The sequence below is a fragment of the Myotis nattereri genome (genome assembly GCF_964212035.1).
Source record: "Myotis nattereri genome assembly, chromosome: 11".
In the NCBI taxonomy this organism is placed as follows: Eukaryota; Metazoa; Chordata; class Mammalia; order Chiroptera; family Vespertilionidae; genus Myotis; species Myotis nattereri.
The window spans coordinates 73,247,983-73,273,591 of NC_138086.1; the positions used below are offsets into that span (position 1 = coordinate 73,247,983).

The 25,609-nt window shown below is 40.7% G+C and overlaps 1 protein-coding gene across 1 annotated transcript in view; it reads left to right on the forward strand.

The window, feature by feature from the left end:
- Nucleotides 1–613: 613 nt before the first annotated feature.
- Nucleotides 614–25,609, forward strand: part of POU6F2 (POU class 6 homeobox 2) — a gene marked incomplete at its 5' end in the record, with an annotated part of 228,596 nt that continues 203,600 nt past the window's right edge. Inside the window, 3 exons of the mRNA XM_081102004.1 lie at nucleotides 614–689; nucleotides 944–966; nucleotides 6,665–6,893. Coding sequence (XP_080958130.1) covers nucleotides 614–689; nucleotides 944–966; nucleotides 6,665–6,893 — 328 coding nt within the window. The remainder of the gene's footprint in view (nucleotides 690–943; nucleotides 967–6,664; nucleotides 6,894–25,609) is intronic.

Sequence of the window (25,609 nt, forward strand, 5' to 3'; positions counted from 1 at the left end):
AGCCAAGCCTCCATTTCGACTGAGAGAATACTCAAAGTGAGTGAAATGCCTTCAGTGCACCTGGGTGTAAGTGGTGAACTGGTGAACACAGTCCTGCCCTATTGGAGTTCACAGTTGCTGCCTGAAAAGCACAGACTATTAAGTCCTGAGCAGGCCACCGAGAGCTTTCTGGACATTCTTGGTCTCTAGAGAGGTAACACGTTTCCTAGGAACTTGATCAGGAGGAATTTGCTCAACCATTTACGTTCATGTTTTTATGTCTGCGCCCATGGGAAGAGCTAACCTCAAGTTCTCCGCTGGCGTAGGCTAAGCACTGCTTCAAATCTCTCTGAAACCCTTCGCCAGTGTCACTTATTCATTCTGACTGCTGGATTCCCCCGCTGGCTCTGAGAAGACCCCTGAACTGGGAGTTGCCTTACAGCCAGACAGATTGGTTTATGGTCTTACAAAGTTAAGCGTGATATACATGTGTTGGGGGAAAATGGAGATGTGCATTAAGAAGAAACATTACCTTTGATCCGGGCAGGAAAGCATACATAATCTCTTGTAGAGCCTGTGAAAGGCTTCATTTTACACATAAAAGTGTGTGGAATTGCCCTGTACTGCACTGAACATGGTTTTTGAAAATAACCAGCTTCGAAACAAGCTGCTGTACGCTAGTGAAGGCCTCCAGCCACAGAGAATAAAACGTAAGCAGATGTAATCTGTGTAAAGTTACAGGAACAAACACACACTCTGGTTGACACAGTACCTGTATGGGACAAATCCTAAACCCTACAAGGGCATGTCATTAGGAACGGAGTCAAAAATGGGCATGGTACTCGTGAAAGAAATATGAAACTGAAGGGCCTGACATGGCATAGAAATCTTTTAAATTGTATATATTTTTTAATTGTGTAAAGGGTTTTTCTCTTCTGTGCAAAATAAAACTCTCTTTTCACAGTCTTGAGTAAAAACCCCTACCTGGTGAGCATGGGAAACCAACCAAAATTTTAAAACATCTTATAAAAATAAACCAAAGTGGGGTTTTAGCTATTTGAGAATTTACCTAATCTGAATATTTGACCAAAAGCATCACTTTGGACCTGGTTAGTTCTATAAAAGTACATAAAGCTTTGCTGAGAATTTTAAGACAAAATAAGACTTTGGGTATAGTATAAGAAGAGAAAATGTGAGATTTACAATGCATAACACAGCTTCCAGTTTAAAGTGCCCTGCTATTCAAGCACAATAAGTAAATCACATATAAAAAATTTAAAGGAAAGATCTCCCTGCACATTATGGGGAAATTGTTGGCATCTTATGATGGGTCATCCAACCCTTGTTATTAAATGACAGCAATCATTAAAATGCCAAACGTATTTTGACAGAATTCACTTTATAAAATGTCAGCAAGTCTGTGTTTTTATTAGTTTGCTCCAAATCAATTTAGAAATTTCAATAGAATGCTTGTAAGTATTCCCCAAGCAATGTCCATTCCTGACTTTCTGCACACACACAAATATTACAAATTAATCAGATTTTCAGATTTCTGCATAATGGCTTTGCACATTTATTGCTTAATCCTGTTATAAAATGCCATTATGATTGACACATCGCAGTGGAGATAGAAGTCAATTGAATAATATGTAGCAGTCAATTTTATTTGTAGCTTAATGTGCTGAAGTATTTTTCCCCCACATTTCCATTATTTATAAGTCTGTCCCTTTGGAGAATATATAGAAGAATTTGTTTCAAATGAACCAATAATGCCTTCTTTAAAATTTATAAGTGTGACAGAGTCATATCTTTTTTTTTTCTTGGTCATCCATGACAGGCCAGTAAACAGAGTTGTCTTCCACTTGCTATTCATAGGACAAATTTCCGGACAGAGAGCCTTGCTAAGGGTTGCATGGAATTGGGTTTCAACCATCAACAAAATAAAAGCAGCCAACTAAAATCCTTCAAAGTTTTCTGCTAGCTCTATTTGTTTATTTACTCATGTATTTATTGTACTGCCACTATCTTACCTGCTATATGGCTTACCCTGAAAAAAAGCACGTAAGCCTACACAGAGACGCTATAATGTTTAAGAAGGCTCAGAAGTGCTGCTCTCTTGGTGGCATTTCCTTTTGCATGCTTTGGTGTCCAACAGGATCTCAGCAAAGGAAGTAAGTTGTGTTCTATGCTTGGGGGTCGTGTGGGGTTCTTACTGCTTCAGGTAGCACCCAGGAAGCTTGCTTAAAGAGACCCATATCTTTTTTAGGACATCATGTAAGGTGACGGTAAAAAGGCTTTGTGTCTAGGAAAACACATTTGTGAGATTCGTTGTCTGAAGGTGTATGGAGAAGGGCAGAAGTGTATGAGTCATATGAAGGGACTGTGTAATTGTACTTGGTCATGTCTGAGACCATACTTTCTCTGGCTTTGGAGAATCAGATTAGCTGTCGCCCACCTATGCATAAGGCATGGAGGCATGGAACAGACTGACATACCTCGGTGTGGGGCTTGGGGGATGAGAAGAGATAAACCAAATAACTTATATACTTATATGCATAGCCCATGGACACAGGCAATGGGGGGGTGAAGACCTGGGGTGGGTCAGTAGGAGCTGGGAGAAGGGGGGTAAAGGAGAGTAAAGTGGGAGACATTTGTAATGCTATCAACAATAAAAAATATATTTAAATTTTAAAAAAGGATGCAGTTTCCCACACAATCGATGCCTTGGGGTACCCTGTGCAAACTGATGTGTAACACCAGCCCGTTGGCACCACTGATAATGGTGGCACTCTCCCTGCAGCCAGAGCCTGCTACCTCCTGGATGACTTGAGCCAACCTGAATGGTCCTTAGCAAAATGTATGCAGTTGACGGGTGATTGAGTGCTGGAGCTTTGGTAAACCACTCTGGCAAGTCATCTGTGCCTTAATGTTATGTGATGTCTCAGGAAGATGGGTCCTGTGCAGTTCTCAGGCTGGCTTGTGTATTAAAGGAGCACTTCTCTTTTGGATTCCAGGGGCCAGAGGAAACCCAGCACTATCAGACCCAGGCACTCCTGACCACCCCCCGCCCAGTCAGACCCACCCCCCATTCCCGGTTGGGCCACAGGTCAGTATCTCTCAACTGCTTTCCATGAAGCTGTATATAGAATGACTTAACTGTATAAAGAACCAAATAAATAATAATGAGTGCAATCCAATTAGCTCCAACAGAGAAAAGATGGTGATAAATATTTGTATGGGAAGCTGTATAACTACATGATTTATTTATTTATCTATTTATCTATTTATTTTAAATATATTTTATTGATTTTTTACAGAGAGAAAGGGAGAGGGATAGAGAGTTAGAAACATCGACGAGAGAGAAACATCGATCAACTGCCTCCTGCACACTCCCCACTGGGTATGTGCCCGCAACTAAGGCACATGCCCCTGACTGGAATCGAACCCAGGACCCATCAGTCTGTAGGCTGTTTGGCTCTATCCACTGAGCCAAACCAGTCAGGGCTACATTATTTATTAAATGCCATCAAGAAAAAGTGGGTTGGCAGAACTTTTCTCTCTTTTTTTACAGGAAATGTTTGTTTTAGTCATTTGGAATCCTGTTTTCTTCTTCTTCTTCTTCTTCAAGACCCACTACAACTGTGCTGTTAGTTACTGTGCAGTTTTCTAGGAAGTAAAACTTTAATGACTGGAGTGTGAAGAAAATTAAGTTATTTCAACCTTACTACAGCCATTTTTGCAATGTAAGACGTAACTTAATATAAAAAAGTTAATGCAATTTTAATGCAAGTTCAGCTTATTGGGTTTGACAATACTGTACATCACATACAGCCCCTGCATTAATAAAGAAATACATTCATTATTTTTTAAAGTCTAATATTTGTGGGGTTTTTGCAGCCTGTGGTTACATGGAGATGTAGAACACAATTATAAAATGCTGGGATTTTTTTTTTCTTTTTACCTCTGTTATTTAGCGTGAAGCTTTCAGAGTTCACCCCAGTTTATGGAAAAAGAAGCTGATCTTTGAGCCTTTCTCTCTCTCTTTTTCTACCCCTTTTTGTTCCTAGAAATTGATCGCTTTCAGTACTTTGAGGGCTCACCAGTTCAAGGCTTGAAAACCCAAGTTTAGAGCTTAGGTTGTCTTGACTTTCTTGTTCCAGTGCCACCAAGTTCCCCTGTCCTCAAATCCCACTGTCCATGTTGGAGCACAAGGGCGGGAGGACCGAAAGCCAGGGAGATGTCTACTCTCTTATGAAAGCCGGAGAAAGTTCAGTGGGAATTGTAGTAACCAGCTTTTTCTGCCCCTTTGATTTCATTCTTAGCTTAGGACATTGTGTGTGTGTGTGTGCGTGTGTGCGTGTTTGTGTGTGTGTGTGTGTGTACCTACCAAGGGCAACAAACTCTAAGGCAGTGGCTCTCAACCTGTGGGTCGTGACCCCTTTGGTGGTCAAACGACCCTTTCACAGGGGTCGCCTAAGACCATCCTGCATATCAGATATTTACATTACGATTCATAACAGTAGCAACATTACAGTTATGAAGTAGCAACGAAAATAATTTTATGGTTGGGTCACCAAAACATGAGGAACTGTATTGAAAGGGCCAGAAGGTTGAGAACCACTGCTCTAAGGCTTCCAGGTTTTATGTAAGAAGCATGGCAGACCCAAACAGAGAGAAGTGGTGGACACCATGACAAACTAAAGATTGCACGCCCTGCTTTAAGCCAGCAAATTCAATTTAAAAAACAGTACAGGCCAAAACACCCAAATCTGTATCCTGTATACAGTCTGAGGGCCACCAGTCTGCCTCCCCTCTTATCTTGAATTACGATGGTCAGTGATATAACATCAGCAATTTGAGAACCAGCTTATAACTTAGTATTTATTTCTAAAAAAATGTGTTTATTTTTGTGCTTTACCTTTTCTCTTTTTTTTAAGGCACAGTTAACCTCTGTGAATGTAATAAGTCTAGCAAATATATTAGGAGCTTGGCCCACAGAGTCTAGAGCTGTGGTTCTAAAACTAGGCTGCATAGACTCTCAAGGCTTCCTCAGAGGGCTCCTCAGACGTAGCCTTGAGGGAAAACTATAGGAAATGGCAGAGAGTGGGTTCAACCCTCCTCCCCCGCCTCATTCTGCAAAACGGTAGCCCCACTTTTCTGAATCTCCTCCATGAACTGAGAAGGAGTGATGAGAAAGGGGTGCGATGTGGGCTCTGGAGCAGCCTTCTGGTCTTGAGCTCCCCACCCCCCTAGATGTGGGATTTGGGGCAAGTCACTAACCTCTCTGTATCTCAGTGGTAGGGCAACAGAGTTCATACACATACATCAGCCTAGAATAGTGCCTGGCTATTAGATATTGGGCTTTGTACTATGCCCATATTGAATGACCCTTTATTTTATAGAATAAAGCTGCATTAAAAACAAAAAAGTTGAAACCCCTCAATAGGAGTTTTGCATTGGTTTGTCTAGAGGGGAAAAAAAGGACCTGAGATTATGTCTCCCCAAGTTCCCAAAGGGGTTCAATGAAAGCCCTGGACCACAGACTCTAAGATCAATGACCCCTCGGGTCGCCTGGCCCAGCCAGGGCAGGAATCCTTCCTACATCATTCTGGGGAAGAGCCCTCACCCAGCTCAAGTGTGTCTAGTGCCCAAAGCACATCCCTATGAGGCTGCCTCTCCTGTCGCACATGGCTATTGGCTAAATAGTGGACATAAACATGTATTTTTAAATGTTGTTTTAAGTGGGCAATGAATGCTAGAGTGATAACAAAGGAAATATTTAAAACATTTTAAAATTTATCCACATTAAACATTTTTTGTTTTTCTATATTTCTTTTTAGATCTTGTCAAATTTTTTATTTTAACAATGATTTCATTATCATTTGCTTAATAATTTTCCATTTTATTTCATGTATTCTTATAAACTTTCTCTATTTTTAAAAAGGTGTCATAATGATTCATTTAAAATCTAGGTGATATCTTATCAAACTTAGTACTGTAACAAACTATTTTCAGCGTTTATGTATTTTAAAATGCAATGCATACTTTCATGCGTTTCTTTTTTCTGTTTGAATTATATCTTCAGCCTATATCCTAGGAGTATATTCTGAGTCAAAAGGGGATGAATATTTTTGTAGCTCTTGATATGGATCTCCAAACTGCTTTCCAAAAGGCTTATGACAGGGTACATGTCCTAAATCTACATGATGGTGTTACTACAGACTTACCAGCACAGAGTAACTCTTTTACATTAATTTCGCTAATTTAATAGATGAGAATAGTATTTTGTTGCTATTTTTGAACAACAACAACAACAAAAATCCACTGACCCCAATGAATTCTTTCTGGAACAACACAGAATAAATTAACAGAGTTTCAATTATATAAGGGTAGGATCAAATGAAACTTCATTGGAAGAATAATATATAAGTGTAAGGTATTGCTTTTAAAGGTGTTTGAACTCCTTAGAGGATGATAGAACCAAATGGAATTTTCCAAAAATATCAATAAATGTGATTTTCTATTTTTTTCCTATCAGTCAATCTTTTTTTTTCCTGGACCAGAGCATGTTTCTTCACTACTTGTTCAGGAACTTTCTGACCTCACATAAGTAGGAGAAAAAATTGGTCTAAAGCCCATGCCTTGGTTCCACTGGAAAGTGAGCTAGGATTGTGTTTCCTTGCAGCCACTTCTGACGGCACAGCAGTTAGCCTCCGCTGTCGCTGGTGTGATGCCAGGAGGCACGCCCGCCCTGAACCAGCCTATCCTCATCCCCTTCAACATGGCCGGACAGCTAGGAGGGCAACAGGGACTCGTCCTCACACTGCCTACTGCGAATCTCACCAACATCCAAGGGCTGGTAGCAGCAGCTGCAGCTGGAGGCATTATGACCCTGCCATTGCAAAATCTACAAGGTAACCCATTGCGTCTGTGTGTCACGTAGGGCTCCATCCACGGGCCAGTGTTCTTTGCAGTGGGCAAGTACTCTGAATCTTGAATGTGGTTCGGAGCTGCTTCTACCATACAGGGTATAGGAGGCTTTCGTAGGGAGCAAAGTATCAAGTTGTCTTGTGAGTCCTTAGCTTGCTCAAGCCCTGGGCTTTATCAGTTCTCATTTCCTACAGTTAATTTCAGGTCCTTTGGAAGCATTTATGAGCTAAGATTGCATGACATAAAAAATTTACATGTAAAATTATTGTGTTGTTATTTGAAGACTTGAATTATGATTTCATGCATTCTTCAATTTGGTCATCTTCAGAGAAAGGTTAGACATGACTGCTTTGTGTAGGAGGTGGTTGGAACATCTCAACAAGGTATGGTTTGGAATAATTAGTTTAATTATTATTTTGCTTACTAAGTATATTTTAGTTATAATTATTGAACAAAATTATATTATTTGAGATCATAGTTTATAATAAGAAAAGTAGACTGGAATATTGAGTCTTTCTGTTGCATGAGCATGTAGCAAAAGTTGGATTCTAACTTTACTCAGGGTATTTCTCTTGTCGGTATGAAGATTTTGACTTTTCTTTAAAAGACTTTTAAACACTAACTGATAAGCTGACTTAAAAATGAGTTCTAAAGAGGAAAAACTTGATGAGGATGCTTAACAAAGAGAAAACATTTATTTTGAACTAGTCAAAGATATTTGTTTTCTTTATTGGTATAAATGTTAACGACTAAATTTTTTCTGCAGAGTGAGAGTTCGGTTGGGTAAGTTTTCAGAACAACAATATAGAGTCCTTTTTTAGTTGATCAAATGTTAGGGCTCCTTATAACCTATTAAATTGGTCAGAGCATCAGTCCACAGATTAAGAAATAGACCAAGTAAAAACTGGTTAACTCTTGACCCAAATTTCTTTACACACTATTATGTTCTCATATCCCATCCACTGTTGCCACTTCTTGACATTTACTTTAACGTTTAAAACAAAGTCTTTCTTATACCATTCAATTGTGCCAAGAAAGCTGCCGTTCATAAATCATGCATGGGCAGGACACATTAATGCACAAACTTTGCTTGTTTCAAATTTGAGAGTGCCTGGGAAGCTAGGATCTCAAGATTAAGCAAATAAGACAGGAATAAACAAGGTGAAAGCAAAAGCAGCAAAGTGTAGGGAGAAGCTTTTTAATGTAGGTGGATGATGAAATCTTAATGAAGAAATAGCCATTATCTAAATGCAACCTTCCATTTGGAACATTGGCGCTTATGGGAATATTGGATATTATAAATAAACATAAGCTTGTGGAGCTTGTAGGACATGGATTAATCCTGCTTAGTTAAAATGGACACCAAAGTCAGAGTCCAAAAAAAAACAGGCTTGTTATATCTGTACTACAGGTTGTTATTCTTAAGGCTTTATTACTTTGTTATGTTAAGGGTTCAGAATTAGCAACTTGTCCAGTATGAACTTCCATCAAGATGTTCCTTTTCTCTCTCTCTCTCAATATCAAATTTAGTATTAGCTTATAGTTTGGAATTTGGTTCTTTTTGGCATCTTTGGTTTCAGAAAATGATCCCAAGGTCCTAATGAAGTTCAGTAAGAGCACTAGCTCTTTGTATCCCTTGGTGCTGCTCACATAAATTCCCTATGGCCTCATCTTCGGAAGTGCATTGGAGTTGATGGTCAAGCTGGTCTGGGAGCTTTTTCAAAATTCATTTGGCAACTCCAACTCTCTCTGGATTCTGAGCATCTCAGGGTGATGGTGAGCCATGTGACTGTGAAAAGTGCCCTCATTAATTTTCTTGTTGTTCCTAACCACCCCAGGCCTCTAAATGGGGGTAATGATTGAAAGGAATTACTTATTTGGGAATATTCTTCCTTCTGTTAGTATATTCATGTCCCCAAAACTAAGGGGTGTTCTCTTGCATAATTGTAGCACTACCGAAACTATTGCTCCAAGATTTTATCCAGCAACAGCTTTTCATTGCTGACAAAGAAAAGCCATCTGCATGGCCTGTGACTGTTTTCCCTTCTCCTCTGATCCTCCCTTCAAGAACGAGACGCACTCCTGTCTCATCAATGATGGGATCTTCCTGTAAGGAAACAGATGGGAGTAGGGAGTTGGAAATCTTGCAGAATTTTAGGGATAGCCCTGTATCCCTGCCTCGGTGATCCTGGAATGAGATTTGGGGATTAGAGTTTCAACTTGCAAATGTATTGGATTTATTTATTTATTTTTTATTAGAGGAGAAAATATAGATAAATACAGCCTCAATACAAATGACCACAAGTAGCAAAGGGGTTTAGTGGGACAGCAAAGGTGGGTCTACATTTAGGATAGATGATTCAGAGTAGTGACTTGTTCTCATCACACAGGCCATGTGGGGTAACCCACTAGTCACTAAGGGCAACATAAATGGAGAATATAAATGTACTACCTAGGAAACTTATATCAAACTGTGAACTTTCCAGTGAACTCCAGCATAACATTTAAATTAATTACTAAAAAGTACATTAGAGAGTGCTGCTTACCTTAGAACATGGAAAAGCAATTAGATTCAAAGCAAGTTGAAACTCAAGGCCAAGGATGGTTTCTCCTACCCTTAGCACTGGCATGAAACTTGCCCTGGATTTCTGTGAGTCTCCAAATTAAAGGCTGTGCCAAGTAGAGTAGGTGGGACTAATTCCGGGATTAGGGATTTCATGTGCAAGTTACATAAGATTTCCTCTTTGTTTGCTTTGTTGTTGTTTTAATTGAGGTATTATTTACATACAATAAAATTCATGAATCTTAAGTGCTCAGCTCTATGAGTTTTAATAATTATATACACCCTTGCAACCTCCATCCACCGCAGTCAATACATAACACATTTCATTTTCTCCAAAAGGTCCCCTTTTGTCTCTTTGCAGTCAATACCTCCCTCTAATAAGGCAGCTCTGACCTGCTTCCTGTTACTATGCATTAGTTTTGTCTGTTCTAGAACTTCATATAAATGGATCCGTGCAGTATGTGTTCTTTCATGTCTGGCTTTTCTTGCTGGGCATAATGTCTTTGAGATTCACTCATGTTGTTGTGAGGATCTGCAGTTTCTTTCCTTTCCAAGTAGTGTTCTATCGTAAGAATATGCCACAGTTAGTTTATCCCTAGCCATTCCTATGTCCCAGTAGGCAGACATCCTGAAGGCCCTCTCCCCTGGGGACAGGGAGAGGATCCTCGACTGAGCATCTCTAGGGAAGACCCTTGGCTGCACTGCTGGGAGATCCTTCCCTGCTCACTATCTTCCTTGGCCACATCTGAAGAAAAAGTTGAGGAATATACCTTTCTTTGGAGGCTTATGGAAGCTTGGGGGCCAACAGTTGCTTGAGGTTTTCAACAGTTAAAGATTTGTAGCTTCTTTGGGAATCTAGTTCTCTCAGAATCCAAGAATGCTTCCGATCCTTTTGCTTTCAGTCAGTTCCATGTGCCAAAGGTTTTTCCAAGACATATATCTTCAGCCTAATTTATGTTGCTTTCTCGCTTTTACACCTTCCTCTTGCAATTCAGTCAGCCTTGATGTGAGGGCTTCTGGCTTCCCTGGTGCTCTTTGAATATACTCCTACCCAGGAACCTCTGCTCAGGCTGTGCCCTCTGCCTGAAGCACTCTTTCCCCAGAAAGCATCAAACCTATCATCTCCCTTGTACCCCATCCCCAGTATTTCTGTAAAATGAAAGCTGGGGAAATCCTCATGGAAATGAGAAACCCAAGTTGTCCCATTAAAGAAAGTGTTAATGGCTCTGTTTCTCAGAAGCAGATGCTAACACTAAAATAAAGATTTCAAATGCTCACAGTTTGATCCCAATTGTTTAACAGAAGCCCCTCCCCCACATGCCGCAGAAATAGGAAAAGAGAAATAGTATATACAACAAAGGGTACCTTGTGGATTCTAGACAGTGAGATGTTATGGGTGATTGCTTTCCTTCTTAAAGATTCTATACTAATAAGTATTATTTCAAAATCAAAATACTCTGTATTCAGTCAGGTGAAAGATCATATCCAAAACGTCATTACTAGCATTGACAACGTTGTCCATGGGCCTGTTGTCTTGACCTTCTAACCACCTTTGTAAGAAAGCATCTCTCAACTCCAAGTGGATTAATTCTCAAATTAAAAACAATACAACCACAAAGCATCTCTCTACATCCATTATGTATGAGCAACATTTAATATTAATACAATTGCCTTTAAATGCCTTGACTTTATTGACCACAGGAGAAATTGTTGGCGGGACATGGATGGGGGGTGGGAATGTGGACGGATCATTCTGGTATCGTTCTTGAAGAGGAAAAGTAGGCGACCATGTGCAATGCTGTTCCTTGGATTGACTTTTGTGCTAGTCTCATGACGCCCACACTCAGAACGTCGCATTCCCAGGGGCATCATGACCATGTGGGCAGGGGTCTAATATCAGTCACAGAAAGGATAAAGGACAAGGCAGTGCCTGCCACAGAAATGAGGAGAACGGACTCTGGCTTTTACCTATGCAATGATTTCTCAACCTCTGGTTCGTGGCTGGCGCACAGAGTCCAATATTAAAAATACTTAGTACATAAATTTATATTTGCGCTGTTATTCAGAGGAGCCCCACATGACATGCCATCCAGTAATGCCAAATCCACCATAAAGAAGTTATGAAAAGCTGTTGCCATGTGTCTTACTTTGGCAGTTTTTTAAACCTCTGTATCTCTGAAGCTTCAGACTTTTTATTTAAAGTAGCAGGAGAGCCTGTTCCCCAGTACATTATCCTTGAAGCAGGCGTTGCCGAGGCCCTGGGCATAGATTAAACCAGAGGCACATGAGTGAGGAGGATGACTACTGTACTGTGTAGGAAAAGATACTGTCACTGGAATAAAGCATTGTCAGAGGATAATGGTTTCCAGCTGCCACATAAATGTCAACGCAAAGCCAAAGCAGGTATTTCCAAAGCAAAAGGCAGGGGAGTCGTGTGATCCCCAGTTTGCGCATAATAAGGCTGTAAATCCATCAGGGCTCTTGATGACATTCAGCAACGTGTCTATCCTCGGAGGTGCTACCAGGATTGAATTCCAAGACGAGTTCCTTTCAAGATGGCAGCCCTGGAGAGGCCCTGATGTCCGAAAGGGGAGGCTGGACATGTGTCTCAGTCTCGCTCCATTGTCACGGATGAGAGGGAATTGGGATTATTTTTTCAGATTTTCTCTGGAGCCAATTACAGGGTACTTCTGTATGGGTAGGAAGTGGGGAGGTTCTGAAAATAGGGAAATTAGAGATGGTCCCCACTTCCCCGCTGCCCCATGTTTAGAGAATGGAGAAATAATGCTCCCCAAGAAAGGCCTGTCTTCTCTCTCTTTTTTAAAGTGTTCTATACATGCCGAAACCGGTTTGGCTCAGTGGATAGAGCGGCGGCCTGCGGACTGAAGGGTCCTGGGTTCGATTCTGGTCAAGGGCATGTACCTGGGTTGTGGGCACATCCCCAGTAGGAGATGTGCAGGAGGCAGCTGATCGATGTTTCTCTTTCATCGATGTTTCCAACTCTCTATCTCTCTCCCTTCCTCTCTGTAAAAAATCAATAAAATATATTTTAAAAAAAATAAAAAAATAAAGTGTTCTATACATGTTTATTTTTAAATTTAATTTTCCCCATCACCTTTTATCCCTTCAATGTCCTCGCCCACTGCCTCCCATCCCGCCCACCCCTGCAATCACCACACTGTTGTCCATGTCATGAGGTCTCTCTTTTTTTTTTTCTCAATTCCTCCACTCCTCCCCACTCCTCCAGATCAATCTGACTGCTTCTCTATCTATGAGTCTGTCTCTATTTTGCTTGGTAGTTCAGTTTGATCATTAAATTCCACATATGAGTGAATCGTATGGTGCTTGTCTTTCTCTGATTGGCTTATTTCACTTAGCATATGTTCTCCAGGTCCATCTGTGTCACAAAGGATAAGATTTTCTTCCTTTTTACAGCCACATAGTATTCCAGTTGTTTGTTTTTTTAAAATCCACTCATCTACTGATGGACACTTGGGCTGTTTCCAGCTCTTGGCTATTATAAATAATGCGGCAATGAACATGAGGGTGCATATACTTTTTCCAATTAGTGTTTCGGGTTTCTTCAGATCAATTCCCAGTAGAGGAGTAATGGGTCATAAGGCAGGTCCATTTGTAATCTTTTGAGGTAAGTCCATACTGCTTCCCACAGTCCTGCCTTCTCTTGTGTATGCACTTACTGCAGAGCAGATTCCCAGTGAGAAACCACAGCTTCTATTCCTCAGCCCTCTCCAGGGGAAGCTAAGCCTCCTTTCTCCTTGTGAACTGTGCACAAATACTTACTAAGCATCTGCTATTTGCCAGGTGCTGTGGTAGGCACTCCTTCCTAGTTCAGAAGGGGGATTTTGCGGCAATCCAGGAGAGAAAGGATGCTGGTGTCACCGATGAAAGGCAGAGGACTCAGTTAGGAGGCATAAACAAGGTGGGTTTGGTAGGAGTTGGTGATGGATTAAACTTAGAGTGGTAAGAGGAAAGAGAGGGAGTTTGCTAATTCAGTTTGGCAGGATCAGTTCAAGATTCCTGTAGAAAATTTCAATGGAAATACATGGATCTAGAATTCAGGATGGGATTTGGTGCTGGAGATCCTGAAACCATCAACATATATGACCATAGCCAAGGTGGGGAGAGACTTCGGGGGGAGAACAGGGTAGGGAAGGAACACAACAGTTCAAACCACTGGCAGAGGAAGATGCAGGCCCAGTGGAGACGGAGAGACTCCCAACATGTATGTCTATTCTGCACCGGATTGGGCGGGGGCTCCTGTTGGGCTGGGTTTGCTTCTCTTTCGTTGGACGTAATCTGCACATTCGCGATGGAACTTCTGATTGTTGCTGACCCTTATATAGCCAGAGTGCAATTAGAAGAAGCCAAAGAATAAGAGCTGTCAGTTTGGTTTTTATCTTCTAAAGACATGCCAAGTTTCCATGTATAAAGAAGCTATTTTAAGAGCTGTACATAAAAGCTTCAACAGTGTCTGCTCTTTTGCTGAAAAGTAACCCAATTGTTTAAATCTATTATTTAAAAATGCAGTTGCAGCCTTCAAATTTCAAAATGAAAATGTTTGAGGGTGTTTTTTTTTTTGTCTTCCTTCTTCCTAAAACACTTTGGTTGATGCCAACTGCAGCTACACAGGGCATTGTGATGCTTGGTGCTGAAGAAGAGGATTCTGTGCTTGAGAAAATTGCAGTTTAGATAATATAGTTTTAATTTTTGGAAACGGTTTATCTTGGAAAATTATGTCTTATTGTAAGCAAAAGTAACCTCTGAAAACCTTTAGTTTCCACATTAACCTTTTTCTTTGGTGTAGTGTCATCTTCATCTCCCAAATTATGCTCATCAACTGTGCTCACCAAGTTTAAATAAACAAAAATAAATAAACAGAGAAAAAGAACTTTGTATGTTTGCCATTTGTCACTGGATTAAGATTAGCACACAGGTGCAGGTGCATTAATACACTCAGGCATCTCGGTTCCCCTGGGTGCCATTATTTTAGAAATTCTTAGCAGAACACATATATATTCAATATTTGACATAAGATAATTTGAGTTTGCTGTGTTTGGAAAATAACTCACATGGGAGAAAGTTGCATTAAATAAATAATAGAGATAAAATTTATACTTCCATATATTTCAAAGCTAATGTCCCTAACTTACAATGGAATTGTAACATGAAGACACAGTGCTATAATTTGATTGATTTGTTTTGACAGCAGCCACATAATTGAGAATGAAAGGTGTCAGCACAGATGAAATATTGTCTAAGCCATGTTCACAAGGCAAGCCCGGCAGCAGCAGCTACTGGAGTTCTATTTCCTTTGATTCCATCCTGGTACTCACCTCCAGTTTATTATAAAGCCATAAAAGGTGTACTACTTCCCCAATTAGGGAGGCTTTTATGGAGAGGCTAGAAATGGAAGTTTGTCAAGCAGTTGAGCAATAGACATAGACAAAAGGATCAAAGATGGCTGCAGTGCGCTGAGCTTAATCATATCAGTCTTTCCCTTCCTTTTGCAAGTTGCTGCTTTCCTGCATTTTACCTTGTTTTGAAGGGATTCTGAATCAGATCCCATTGTCCAGCCCCTGGACAGGAGAGGGGCAAAAGAGAGGGGTGTGCAAATCACCAGCTCTGGGCCCAGATTAGGTGTTTTCCCAACTAAAAATCCAAATGTCTGACAAGACTAAGGTGTGAGGTCTCCAGTTAATATAGAAGCTAAGAGGTCAGGTGAGGATTAATTAAGGAGAAAGCCTCTGTCCATAGGTGACCTTTGGGCATGGTGGTTAATAGCGTGGGTCATGAGTCCCACTAACCCGGTTTAATTCCAGCCCGAGAGCTTGCTAGCTGTTTAACCTGTGCAAGGCACTCTTGATTTCTGAGGTCTGTTTTGCCCACATATATTGTTTTAATATTATTAACAAGTATTTAAATTCTGCAAAAAGTTTATTGGCATCTCTCTTTTTATTTTACTTTTCCTCCGATATTTTGCAGAGCTGTTTTGAGGACAATGTGAGCTGTACGGAACATGCTAGTGTAGAGGCTGACAGTAAGTGCACAGTGAATGAGAGCTACTTTTATTATGGAGAGCTGCAAAGGCAGTGTGGTAGCCAGGAGCCACATTTGGCTATTGGGCACCAGAAATGTGGCTAGTCCTGCCCTGGCCGGTGTTGCTTAGTGGTCAGAGCATCGACCTGCACAGCAAAGGGTCACAGGTTCAATTCCCAGTCAAGTGCATATACCTAGGCTACAGGTTCCATCCCCAGCCCCAGTTGGGGCATGTGTGGGAGGCAACCAATTAATGTGTCTCCCTTATATCGATATTTCTCCTCTCTCTTGATATCTCTTTTTTCCCTCTCCCTCCCTTCCTTCCTCTTTCTCTAAAAATTAATGGGAAAAAATATCCTCAAGTGAGGATTAACCAAAAAAAAATCACTCCCCATTACCCCAACCCCCAGCCCCTGGCAACCAGCATTCTACTTTCTGTCTCTATAAATTTGACTACTCTGGGAACCTCATATATGAGGAATTGTACAATATTTGTCCTTTCTTGACTGGCTTATTTCACTTAACATAATGTCTTCAAGATTCATTCATATTGTACCATGTCAGAATTTCCTTCCTTTTACGACTGAATAATATTTTATTTATGTATATGCCACATTTTGTTTATCCATTTATCTGTTGATAGAAACTCAGATTGCTTTTGCCTTTTGGCTACTGTGAATAATGCTGCCATGAGTATGGGTGTAGAAATAACCTTTGTCCTTTCCTTCAGTTCTTTGGGGTATATACCCAGAAGTGGAATTGCTGGGTCATGTGGTAATTTTATACTTAATTGCTTTGAAGAATCGTCATATGATTTTTTCATTGTGATTGCACCATTTACATGCCCACCAACAATGCACGGGGTTCCAGTTTTCCATTTTCTTGCCAGTACTTATCTCTTTTTTGTTGCTTATGTTTTTATCATCCCCATCTTAACAGGTGTGAAGTGGTATCTCATTGTGGTTGAAAGAACATTTTTGAGAGAATAGTTAATTACCCACTGACTTCTCCTGATAATGCTTAATCATATTTATGTCTGATTCCAAATTTTAAAATAATATTAAGGAGAATGTTCACCTCAGAAGTTGACTTATTTCTGCTGTATGCCCTTCAGATAGTAAATATTATTATTATATTTGTATAATTGCAGTTGGATTTAAATTTTCAGGTATATATAAATGTGTTATATATGCAGATGCTAGCAGTATTTGCCATGAAACAATCCCTGCCATGCAAATGCTTTTCCTATTGACTTCCATTACAGTTAAAGATTTCACTGGAAAAAAAAAAAAAAAAAAAAAAAAAAATCCACCTATAAATAAAATAAAAAAGTTCCTTGAAGAAATTTTTCAAATAGTGGCCTGCTCAGTGACAGGCTAACTGTTGAAATTAAACAGAAGTAATGTTTGAAGAGACTCAGGACCTAAACAATAGTTTTCTTTTCCTTTGCAGCATTTTAAAAATATATTTTTATTGATTTGGAGCGAGAGGGGGGGAAAAGGAGAGGGGAGACTGAGAGAGTAACATGGGACGGTTGCCTCCCTCCCATACACCAACCTGGAACCGAACCCACAACCTGGGTATGTGCCCTAACTTGGAACCAAACCAGCAACCTTTTGGTGCACAGGACAGTGCACAACCAATTGAGCCACAGCAGCCGGAACTCCTTTGCAGCATTTTTTCCAGTCTTGAAATTCTCCCTTCTTTTGAGTTCTTTCCCAAATCATATGAATTTCGTCCATGCTTGGAATTGCTTTACTTCCTGCTTCGAATGCTATAAATGTATCTACAATGTTCATGCTTCGGTCTGGTGGGGACCACTCTCTAATAAATTGAAATATGATATTTACTTTTCTAGTAAGTGCTGTCCTCTAGTTCTTGTTTGATTCTAGCCTGGACTTTTATCTTTTAAGCTTCAAGTTATATTTTGAAACATGAGTTGGTTCTCTCCTTTATCATTTCTTTCCAATTCCATGTGCCTAATACATTATTAGACCTTCCTTGTGCATTTTCATATGCAATAGATGGTATTGTTGAAGTCACGTGGGAACTGCACTTAGCAGAGCTATGCTTCACCAACAAGTTGTTTTGCATTTTCATAACTGATACCATCTACACTATGCCCTGGCAGAGAACAGGACGCAGGATGTAGTAGGCTGGTCGCCTCCAAGAAAAGAGCTGGTGTACAAAAGCCCCCTCGAAAATCATAAAGTCATCTGTGCTCATCAAACCATATTACATGCTTTATTCAGGAGATTAATGGGTGAGTCATAAAATAGGATCAATTTTTTAGCCAAATTCTAGTCAGAAAGTTGTGTTTCTTAGGTGGTGTTCTCTTTTAACCGCAAAGTCTTGCTTTGAGACTATTTGCAGTTCAAAACACTAATGCTATTGCATTTCTTCACTTAAAAAAAAAAAGAACGAAAGTAGCTATTGAAATTGTTAACCTATCCAGCATTTCTGCTCAGGTTTATACTCATATCTTCAGCTAAACTACCCCTTTTATGGGGATAAAAAGGCATGATTAGGGCAGAGTACTACTGAGGGTACACTGAGACCCCATAGACTCTCCCCAACACACACATCTTCGAACCATAGAACCTTATCTTATCCTGACCAGCGACTTGAAAATATAATTTATTGGTCACAAGGTTGATAAGATTATGAAATGCAAACCAAAAAAACAATCACTGCTGCTGTTTCGTAATGATTTGGGGGGGTCCATAACTGCCCAGCTCTCTCACAAGTTATTGTTTTAATCGGGATATTTTACATTCTCGTAACAAAAGCATAAGATGACCTTTTCCTAGAAAATCAGTGTACTGAGGTTGAACTCCTTTTTCCTCACTTAAGAGAAACTCAGATTTCAAAGTGTCTCCACGTAGCAAAATCTTCATCCACCATATTCACAGAATTATCAGGTATAAAAGAGACTTTATCTAAAATTTGATCTATAATTTTATTTTTAAAACTGCACTATATGGCTATATGCCTGTGTGTGTGATAAATGTGTGGGTTCATTGCTGCACTTTATGCTGGTGTACAATGTTGCCATATTTGTTTTATCATGACAAATGTTTGAACACATGTGCGTGATTCCATGCCTTGAAAATGCATCTGCATTTCAGGGGGAGAATGGGCTGCTTCAGGTCTCAGGCTAGATTTTAATGTAAAATTAATTCCTTTAAAAGAAAAAATTTTAAAGCACAACATTTTTCTAATGTACATTAAGGATGTTGGAGAAGTTCACTGAAGCATATGCTCTGAGCTTTCAGAAGCAATCTGTAGTCAGGCATTTTAAATGAAAATTGATTTGTGATTTACATGGTCAGTGGAAAGAAAATTAACTTATGGAAGGTGGTAATGATATATTAGACAAGTAAAAAAGTAGATGGTGATCTAGTGGAACTAAAAGTCCCATCTGGAAGAATTCTGTGACATTTTTACATTTATCTGTGTTCTGCATGAGTTGTAATGTTAGTGGTAATTTTATGGGACTGAACTGAAATGAAAAGGGTGTTATCACAGATTGCCTACTATATAGGATTGTGTTCAGTGGAGAGTCCTGTATCCTTTTCTCCATTTTCCTGTAATATGACTCATTGCACTTTTTTCAGCTACTGTTGTTGAATGCATTCAGCCTTTTACTTGAGGTTATTAAAGAACATCAAACGCTCACAAATACAATCTAACCACACATTTAAAAGCACACTGCAGCTTCCCTTTACTTCTGCATTGTTTAGGTAATGTCCAACAATGAACCTGTGAAATGTACACGAAAGAGGCAAGTGGACTGAGTAAAAAGCTTTTTTACCCTTTGTTGTTGTTGTCGTTGTTGTATATTTTTCCTCAAAAGTATGATTAACACCTCACCAAAACCTAGAACATGTTAGCAAATGGTAAATTTATATCTTCCTAGAAATGGATCATGCAGAAGTTGTCCATTTTCTCCCTTATGTTATAAAAAACCATCACAATTGTTTCTGTGGTTAGAGAAGTATGTTCTAGTAAAGAAAAGTGAAACCTTTCTTTTCTGTTTGATAAGAAATGCTCACCATATTTTAGTATTAATTAGCTGGTGTGAATTTTTAAAGAAAGAATGCATAGTGGATTTAATTCCATGTTATTCTTTTTCCCTTGACATTTACAGGTGGCCAGGACTTTTTGAAAGTATATTATTTCTGAATTACTGCACCTTAAACTTTATAATTTAAGTGCTTTGACCCTGTGCTACAGCATAAGCCATGAAATTATTTGCCTTGGAATTTTGAAATCCATTTTCTGTCTCTTTTCTTTCCTTTTCTTTCATTCCTTCCTCCATGAACCACAGCTGAAAATAAGTAGCACTACTTAAAAATTATAAACATTAAGGTCTGTGGCTAAAGTCATACTTACTTTTATTATATTTAAACAAACAAATCCACAAAAATGTAAAAAAGAATCTTCCTTTTAGGATTGCCAGTTTGCTTTCTTTTATATTAAATTATTTTTGAGTATTTTTTGTCTGTAAACTTTCTTACTTTTGTTTACTATTTTCTCTGTTAAGAAGACAGCTAGTTATTTCAGTAGATTAAAATTGTATCATATTTATTTCAGCCAGAATGATAACATTTTATCCCTGTAACTACATTGCTGACTATCAAGCCAGGCTGCCCACTAGAATCACTGGGAGCTTTGTAGAGAATATCAATTCCTAGCCCACATCAGAGTTCTGATTTAATGGGCCCAGGGCACCTCCTGACATTGGAGCCTTTTAAGAACTACAGCTCTTGTAAGAACAGGCCAGAGGGAAACTCTTGGTGAAGTTCGTGGCAAGGAGACCAGGGGAAGCCCAGGGAGCAGGTGGATTCACTCCTGCTTTACCAAGGGACACAGCTCCAACTTCTTATTGCCGCCGTTCTTGTGTGTCAGGAGTCATTATTTGACCCATAAAATTTGGATTTGTGCATTTGACCCAAACACACATGCAAGCAGATTTTAAGAGAATTCTACTTTGTTTATTTAATTGCCTTTTCATTTGTATGCTCAAAATGTACTTTGAAACTGTTTTTTTAAAATATTTGATTATTTAAATTGAGATCTTTTTTTGTTCTGATTTAAAATAAAAATATTGAAAAATGTAAAACTTGCTCCTGAGAGCTGGCTAGAAGTGTCTGTTTTTATAGACAGAGAAGGGTCTATTGTTTCCATCCTTTAGCTTGATTTTAGGTTGTGTCTTTCAAATGGATAGCAAATAGCCCCCTACCAAAATGTCCTCCAACATCAGGACCCAAGACTGGAGCTGTGGATGCTGACGTAGCATTAAAACAAACCCATTTGACATCCATCCCTCCTGCCATTTCTGCAGCTCGTTCAGTTCATAACATTTCTAGGGGAAAGGTCACGGATCTGTCACCAGCAGTGTTTTTGTCACTCAGAAAATAAAATGGGGTGGTTAATGATAGCTGGGGCAGCCTGCGTAATCACGGGATGCTGCTGAGGTCAATATTCCATATTGGCTTTCCGTCCTGTCCATCTGAAACAATATACTGGAGTAAATGTAATCAGTAAGTGGTTGCAAATGAATCTTTTAGGGACATCAGCATTACAGGAACAGGAGATTCAAGAAGAGATGCTAAGTGGCTCTTTGGGTTTGTAATTGTAGTCCTGGGAATCATTAGCCTAATTAATAGCTGCTAAACCTGGGACCCTTGCTCCTGGGCACGTGGGTTAGTTTGCAATTGCCGTTCCAGGAATGTCTTTTGGGCTCTGCAGAAAGTGTTAGTGGGGTAAACAGACTCTGGGGACCAGGCTCAGGCGCTGGGAAGCATCCTGGCCCCGTCTTTTCCTAACCACAGGAACATCCCTGCTGATCAGATATCTCTCTCCACAGACCACAAAGTAGTAAGTGGTGGTGGAGGAATAGGATGAGGAGATCCATTTCAGCACTTGGTTCCTGTTTAGTAACGAGAGCCTTGAATCTATGCTGCGTCCAGTGGCTTGATAGCCCTGGTGGGAAGGCAGACAGCAGCCCTCTTGACATTTACCTGTGAATGTATAAAGGGCGCTAGAGAGAGAAATAACAGGGCCGCGTTTGCTTGTGGATTCCCCAGTCCTACTTCAGCGCACTATTTTTAAAAGCTGGAAAACCCTTGTCTGAAGGGTCATCCATAGGCAAAACTGTGAACAAGGCCAAGTTTGTTTGTTTCTGAGCCCTCAATTTTCCTCTGCCCTCTTCAGGGATGCTCATTCCCTCTCCCCTCCTCACCCTACCTCAGCTGTCCAAGTTGCCAGGCTATATGCCCCCTCTCCTCTTTTTTTTTGTTGTTTTTTTGTTAATCCTCACCTGAGGGTATTTTTCCATTGCTTTTTAGATAGAGTGGAAGGGAGAGAGGAGAGAGAGAGAGAGAGAGAGAGAGAGAGAGAGAGAGAGAGAGGTGTGAAAGAGAGAGAGGTGTGAAAGAGGCACATGGATTAGTTGCCTCCCACATGAGCCCGACCAGGGCCAGAGATCGAACCTGCAACCCAGGCACGTGCCCTTGACTGGGAATCAAACCTGTGTCCCTTTGGTGCATGGCTGACACGCTAACCACTGAGCAAAACTGGCCAGGACTATGCTCCCTCTTTAGGTCCAAACTGTTTTCCGGGAAGCCAATGAACTTGCCCATTTGAGCTATAATCCCTAATAACGCTTCCAGAAACATTTATAGCAGTGATGGCGAACCTTTTGAGCTCGGCGTGTCAGCATTTTGAAAAACCCCAACTTAACTCTGGTGCCATGTCACATATAGACATTTTTTGATATTTGCAATCATAATAAAACAAAGACATATTTTTGATATTTATTTTATATATTTAAATGCCATTTAACAAAGAAAAATCAACCAAAAAAATGAGTTCAGGTGTCACCTCTGACACACGTGTCATAGGTTCGCCATCACTGATTTATAGAAAAGGAAAGGCATGAGCCAGGCATCAGTTAACTGGATTTTGGCCTGATGTAATCATTGATTCATTGATTGTCTCACAATAAGCTAATGTATGTAGAACCACTGCTGATGGTCCAAATATTATCTGCACAAAAGATGTCATCCAGTCCCACATTTTCCAAGTATGTATGTGTTAGTGAAACAGGTGGGCATTTTATAATAGCAATAAGTGCCTCTATTTACCTTGTAATCTTTGTCCTAAACAGCCCGTGTGATCATGGACATTGTGAGGGAAGGGGAGATGTTAACTCAAATATCAGCGCTCTCAAAACTTAGCTCACTGGGCTCTCACAAGCACTCAGGAGAAACGGGCGTTATTCTCCTGATGTGTGCTCAGTAGCTACCCAACGCACAGATGATTCAGAGGTTTTCCCACAATAATACAACCAGGAAGCAGCAGAGCCTGAGTTTGAACTTGAGCTTTCTGGCTGACACTTCCTTGTTCCTTCTACTGTAATGCTACAGTGGCCTGAGGAGTTGTGTTTACCTACCATTGGTTTGGAAGATTTAAAATGGCTCCCACAAGCTCTATAAAATGTTCAATGTATCACAGTTGGATTAAATAACCTAGTATGCTAGGGGCTCAGTTAAATGATGAATTGATTAACTGGGGCAACCTCTTGCCTCTTAATATAATACTTCTACTTCCCACAGCAATAAAAGAATTTGCAAGTAAAACCATAAAGGGAGAAAAATCACTGTGGTCCCACATAAGAATTGACTCAAGTAGTTTGTGCCATTCTTAAAACAAATAAACCAAGGAGAAACTAAGATGGCGGCATAGATAAACACCGGGAAATAGTCGCCTCCCACAACAATTGAAAATTAGCCCAAAGGACGGAGCAAACATCGTCCAAAACAACAGGAAGGCTGGCTGAGTGTAATTTCTACAACTAGAAGAAAAGAAAAGCACGCTGAGAGCCAGAGGAGCTGCGGAGGCTGAGTGCAGAGGTACGGCGGCGGCTCGCGCGCGCGGAAAGGGGGTGGCACCTGAGGACGCGGCTGTCTTTTTGAATCATAAGCTCCCGACTGCTCTGAACTCCGGTTCTGGGAAGTCTCTGGGGACTTAGGACTCATACTGGGAGAGGCGGCTCTCTCAGGCGGCAGCGGGCGAACTTGAGGGCCGCTTTCCCTCAGAGGTGCTTGCAGCCGTTACCGGGACACTGAGACGCGCGACTCCGGGCGCGGAGAATCAGCCATTGCTTCTTTCTACGCCCTTTGTCTCCCTGAGACCCCGCCCCACCCAGGCTGCAGCAGAGGCTTTTGCATGTGAATGCCCCAGAACTTTGCAACCTGATAATTACCTAACTGCAGCCGGGCCAGCCAGACCCGGAACTTCCAAGAGAAGGCCCAAGGCCCCGCAGCGGCTTGCATTGCTTCACAGCTGAGCCTCTTCGTGGCGGCTCCGGCTGTGTGGCCTCAGGCAGGGGCTGAATTAGCACCTCCTTAGATCCAGGAGCCACTGTACCTAGTGGTCAGAGGGGGTCCATTCTCCCACTTCAGACACAGCTGCTTCCCACAGCCAATTGGCCTGGAGATCAATTCCTCCCAGTGATCCTACAACAACCGAGGCACCAAGAGTGTCCACCCCAGGTAACTGGGGAGGCTGAGCCACTGGGCCCTACAGGACACCTGGTGCGCAGGGCCACTCTATCAACACAGGGAAGCAGCCAAAATGCGGAGACAGAGAAACAGGTCACAATTGTCAGAAACGGAGGAGGACAGACGACTGGATATAGAGTTCAAGGCCACGTTTATAAGGTTTGTCAAGAATTTTATGGAAACCGCCGATAAATTTAATGAATCCCTCAAGGAGTATGGTGAGACCATGGAGGTCATGAAAAAGGACCAATTAGAAATTATGCATACACTGACTGAAATAAAGAATACTTTACAGAGCTCCAACAGCAGACAAGAGGATCCCAAGAATCAAGTCAAAGATTTGAAATGCAAAGAAACAAAAAATACCCAACCGAAAAAGAAAAAAGAAAAGAGATTCAAAAAATATGAAGATAGTGTAAGGAACCTCTGGGACAACTTCAAGCGTACCAACATCAGAATTATAGGGGTACCAGAAGGAGAGAGAGGGCAAGATATTGAAAACCTTTTTGAAGAAATAATGACAGAAAACTTCCCCCACCTGGTGAAAGAAATGGACTTACAAGTCCAGGAAGCGCAGAGAACCCCAAACAAAAGGAATCCAAAGAGGACCACACCAAGACACATCATAATTAAAATGCCAAGAGCAAAAGATAAAGAGAGAATCTTAAAAGCAGCAAGAGAAAGACAGTCAGTTACCTACAAGGGAGTACCCATCCGACTGTCAGCTGATTTCTCCACAGAAACCATGCAGGCCAGAAGAGAGTGGCAAGAAATATTCAAAGAGATGAATAGCAAGAACCTGCAACCAAGATTACTTTATCCAGCAAAGCTATCATTCAGAATGGAAGGTCAGATAAAGAGCTTCACGGATAAGAAAAAGCTAAAGGAGTTCATCACCACCAAACCAGCATTATATGAAATGCTGAAAGGTATTCTTTAAGAAGAGGAAGAAGAAAAAGGAACTCTTACCATTTGCCACAGCATGGATGGATCTGGAGAGCGGATAAATACCACAAGATCTCACTTATTTGTGGAATATAATGAACAACATAAACTGATGAACAAGGACTGATCCAGAGACGGAGAGGCATTGATTGGACTGTCGGGCCTTGGAGGGAAGGTAGGGGAGGGTGGGGGCAAGGGGGAAAGATCAACCAAAGGACTTATATGCAAGCATATAGGCCTAACCAATGGACACGGACAACGGGGGGATGAGGGGGTGAGCGGGGAGAGGGGGGGTAGAGGGTACACATATGTAATATCTTAATCAATAAAAAATATTAAAAAAACAAAACAAAACAAAACAAAAAAACAACAACAAATAAACCAAGAGAGATTGCCAGTCAGTAGTGGTCAGTATACTTACTGTGCCTTTTTTGTGTGTCTGATGAATATTATTGCTAAAATTTTAAAATTAGAATTCTATTCCCCACCCCCTCACACGCACACATGAAGTTCTGTGTGCTAATGGGGTAAGGAGATGCTAGCCAAAGGATTAGAACAGTGGCTC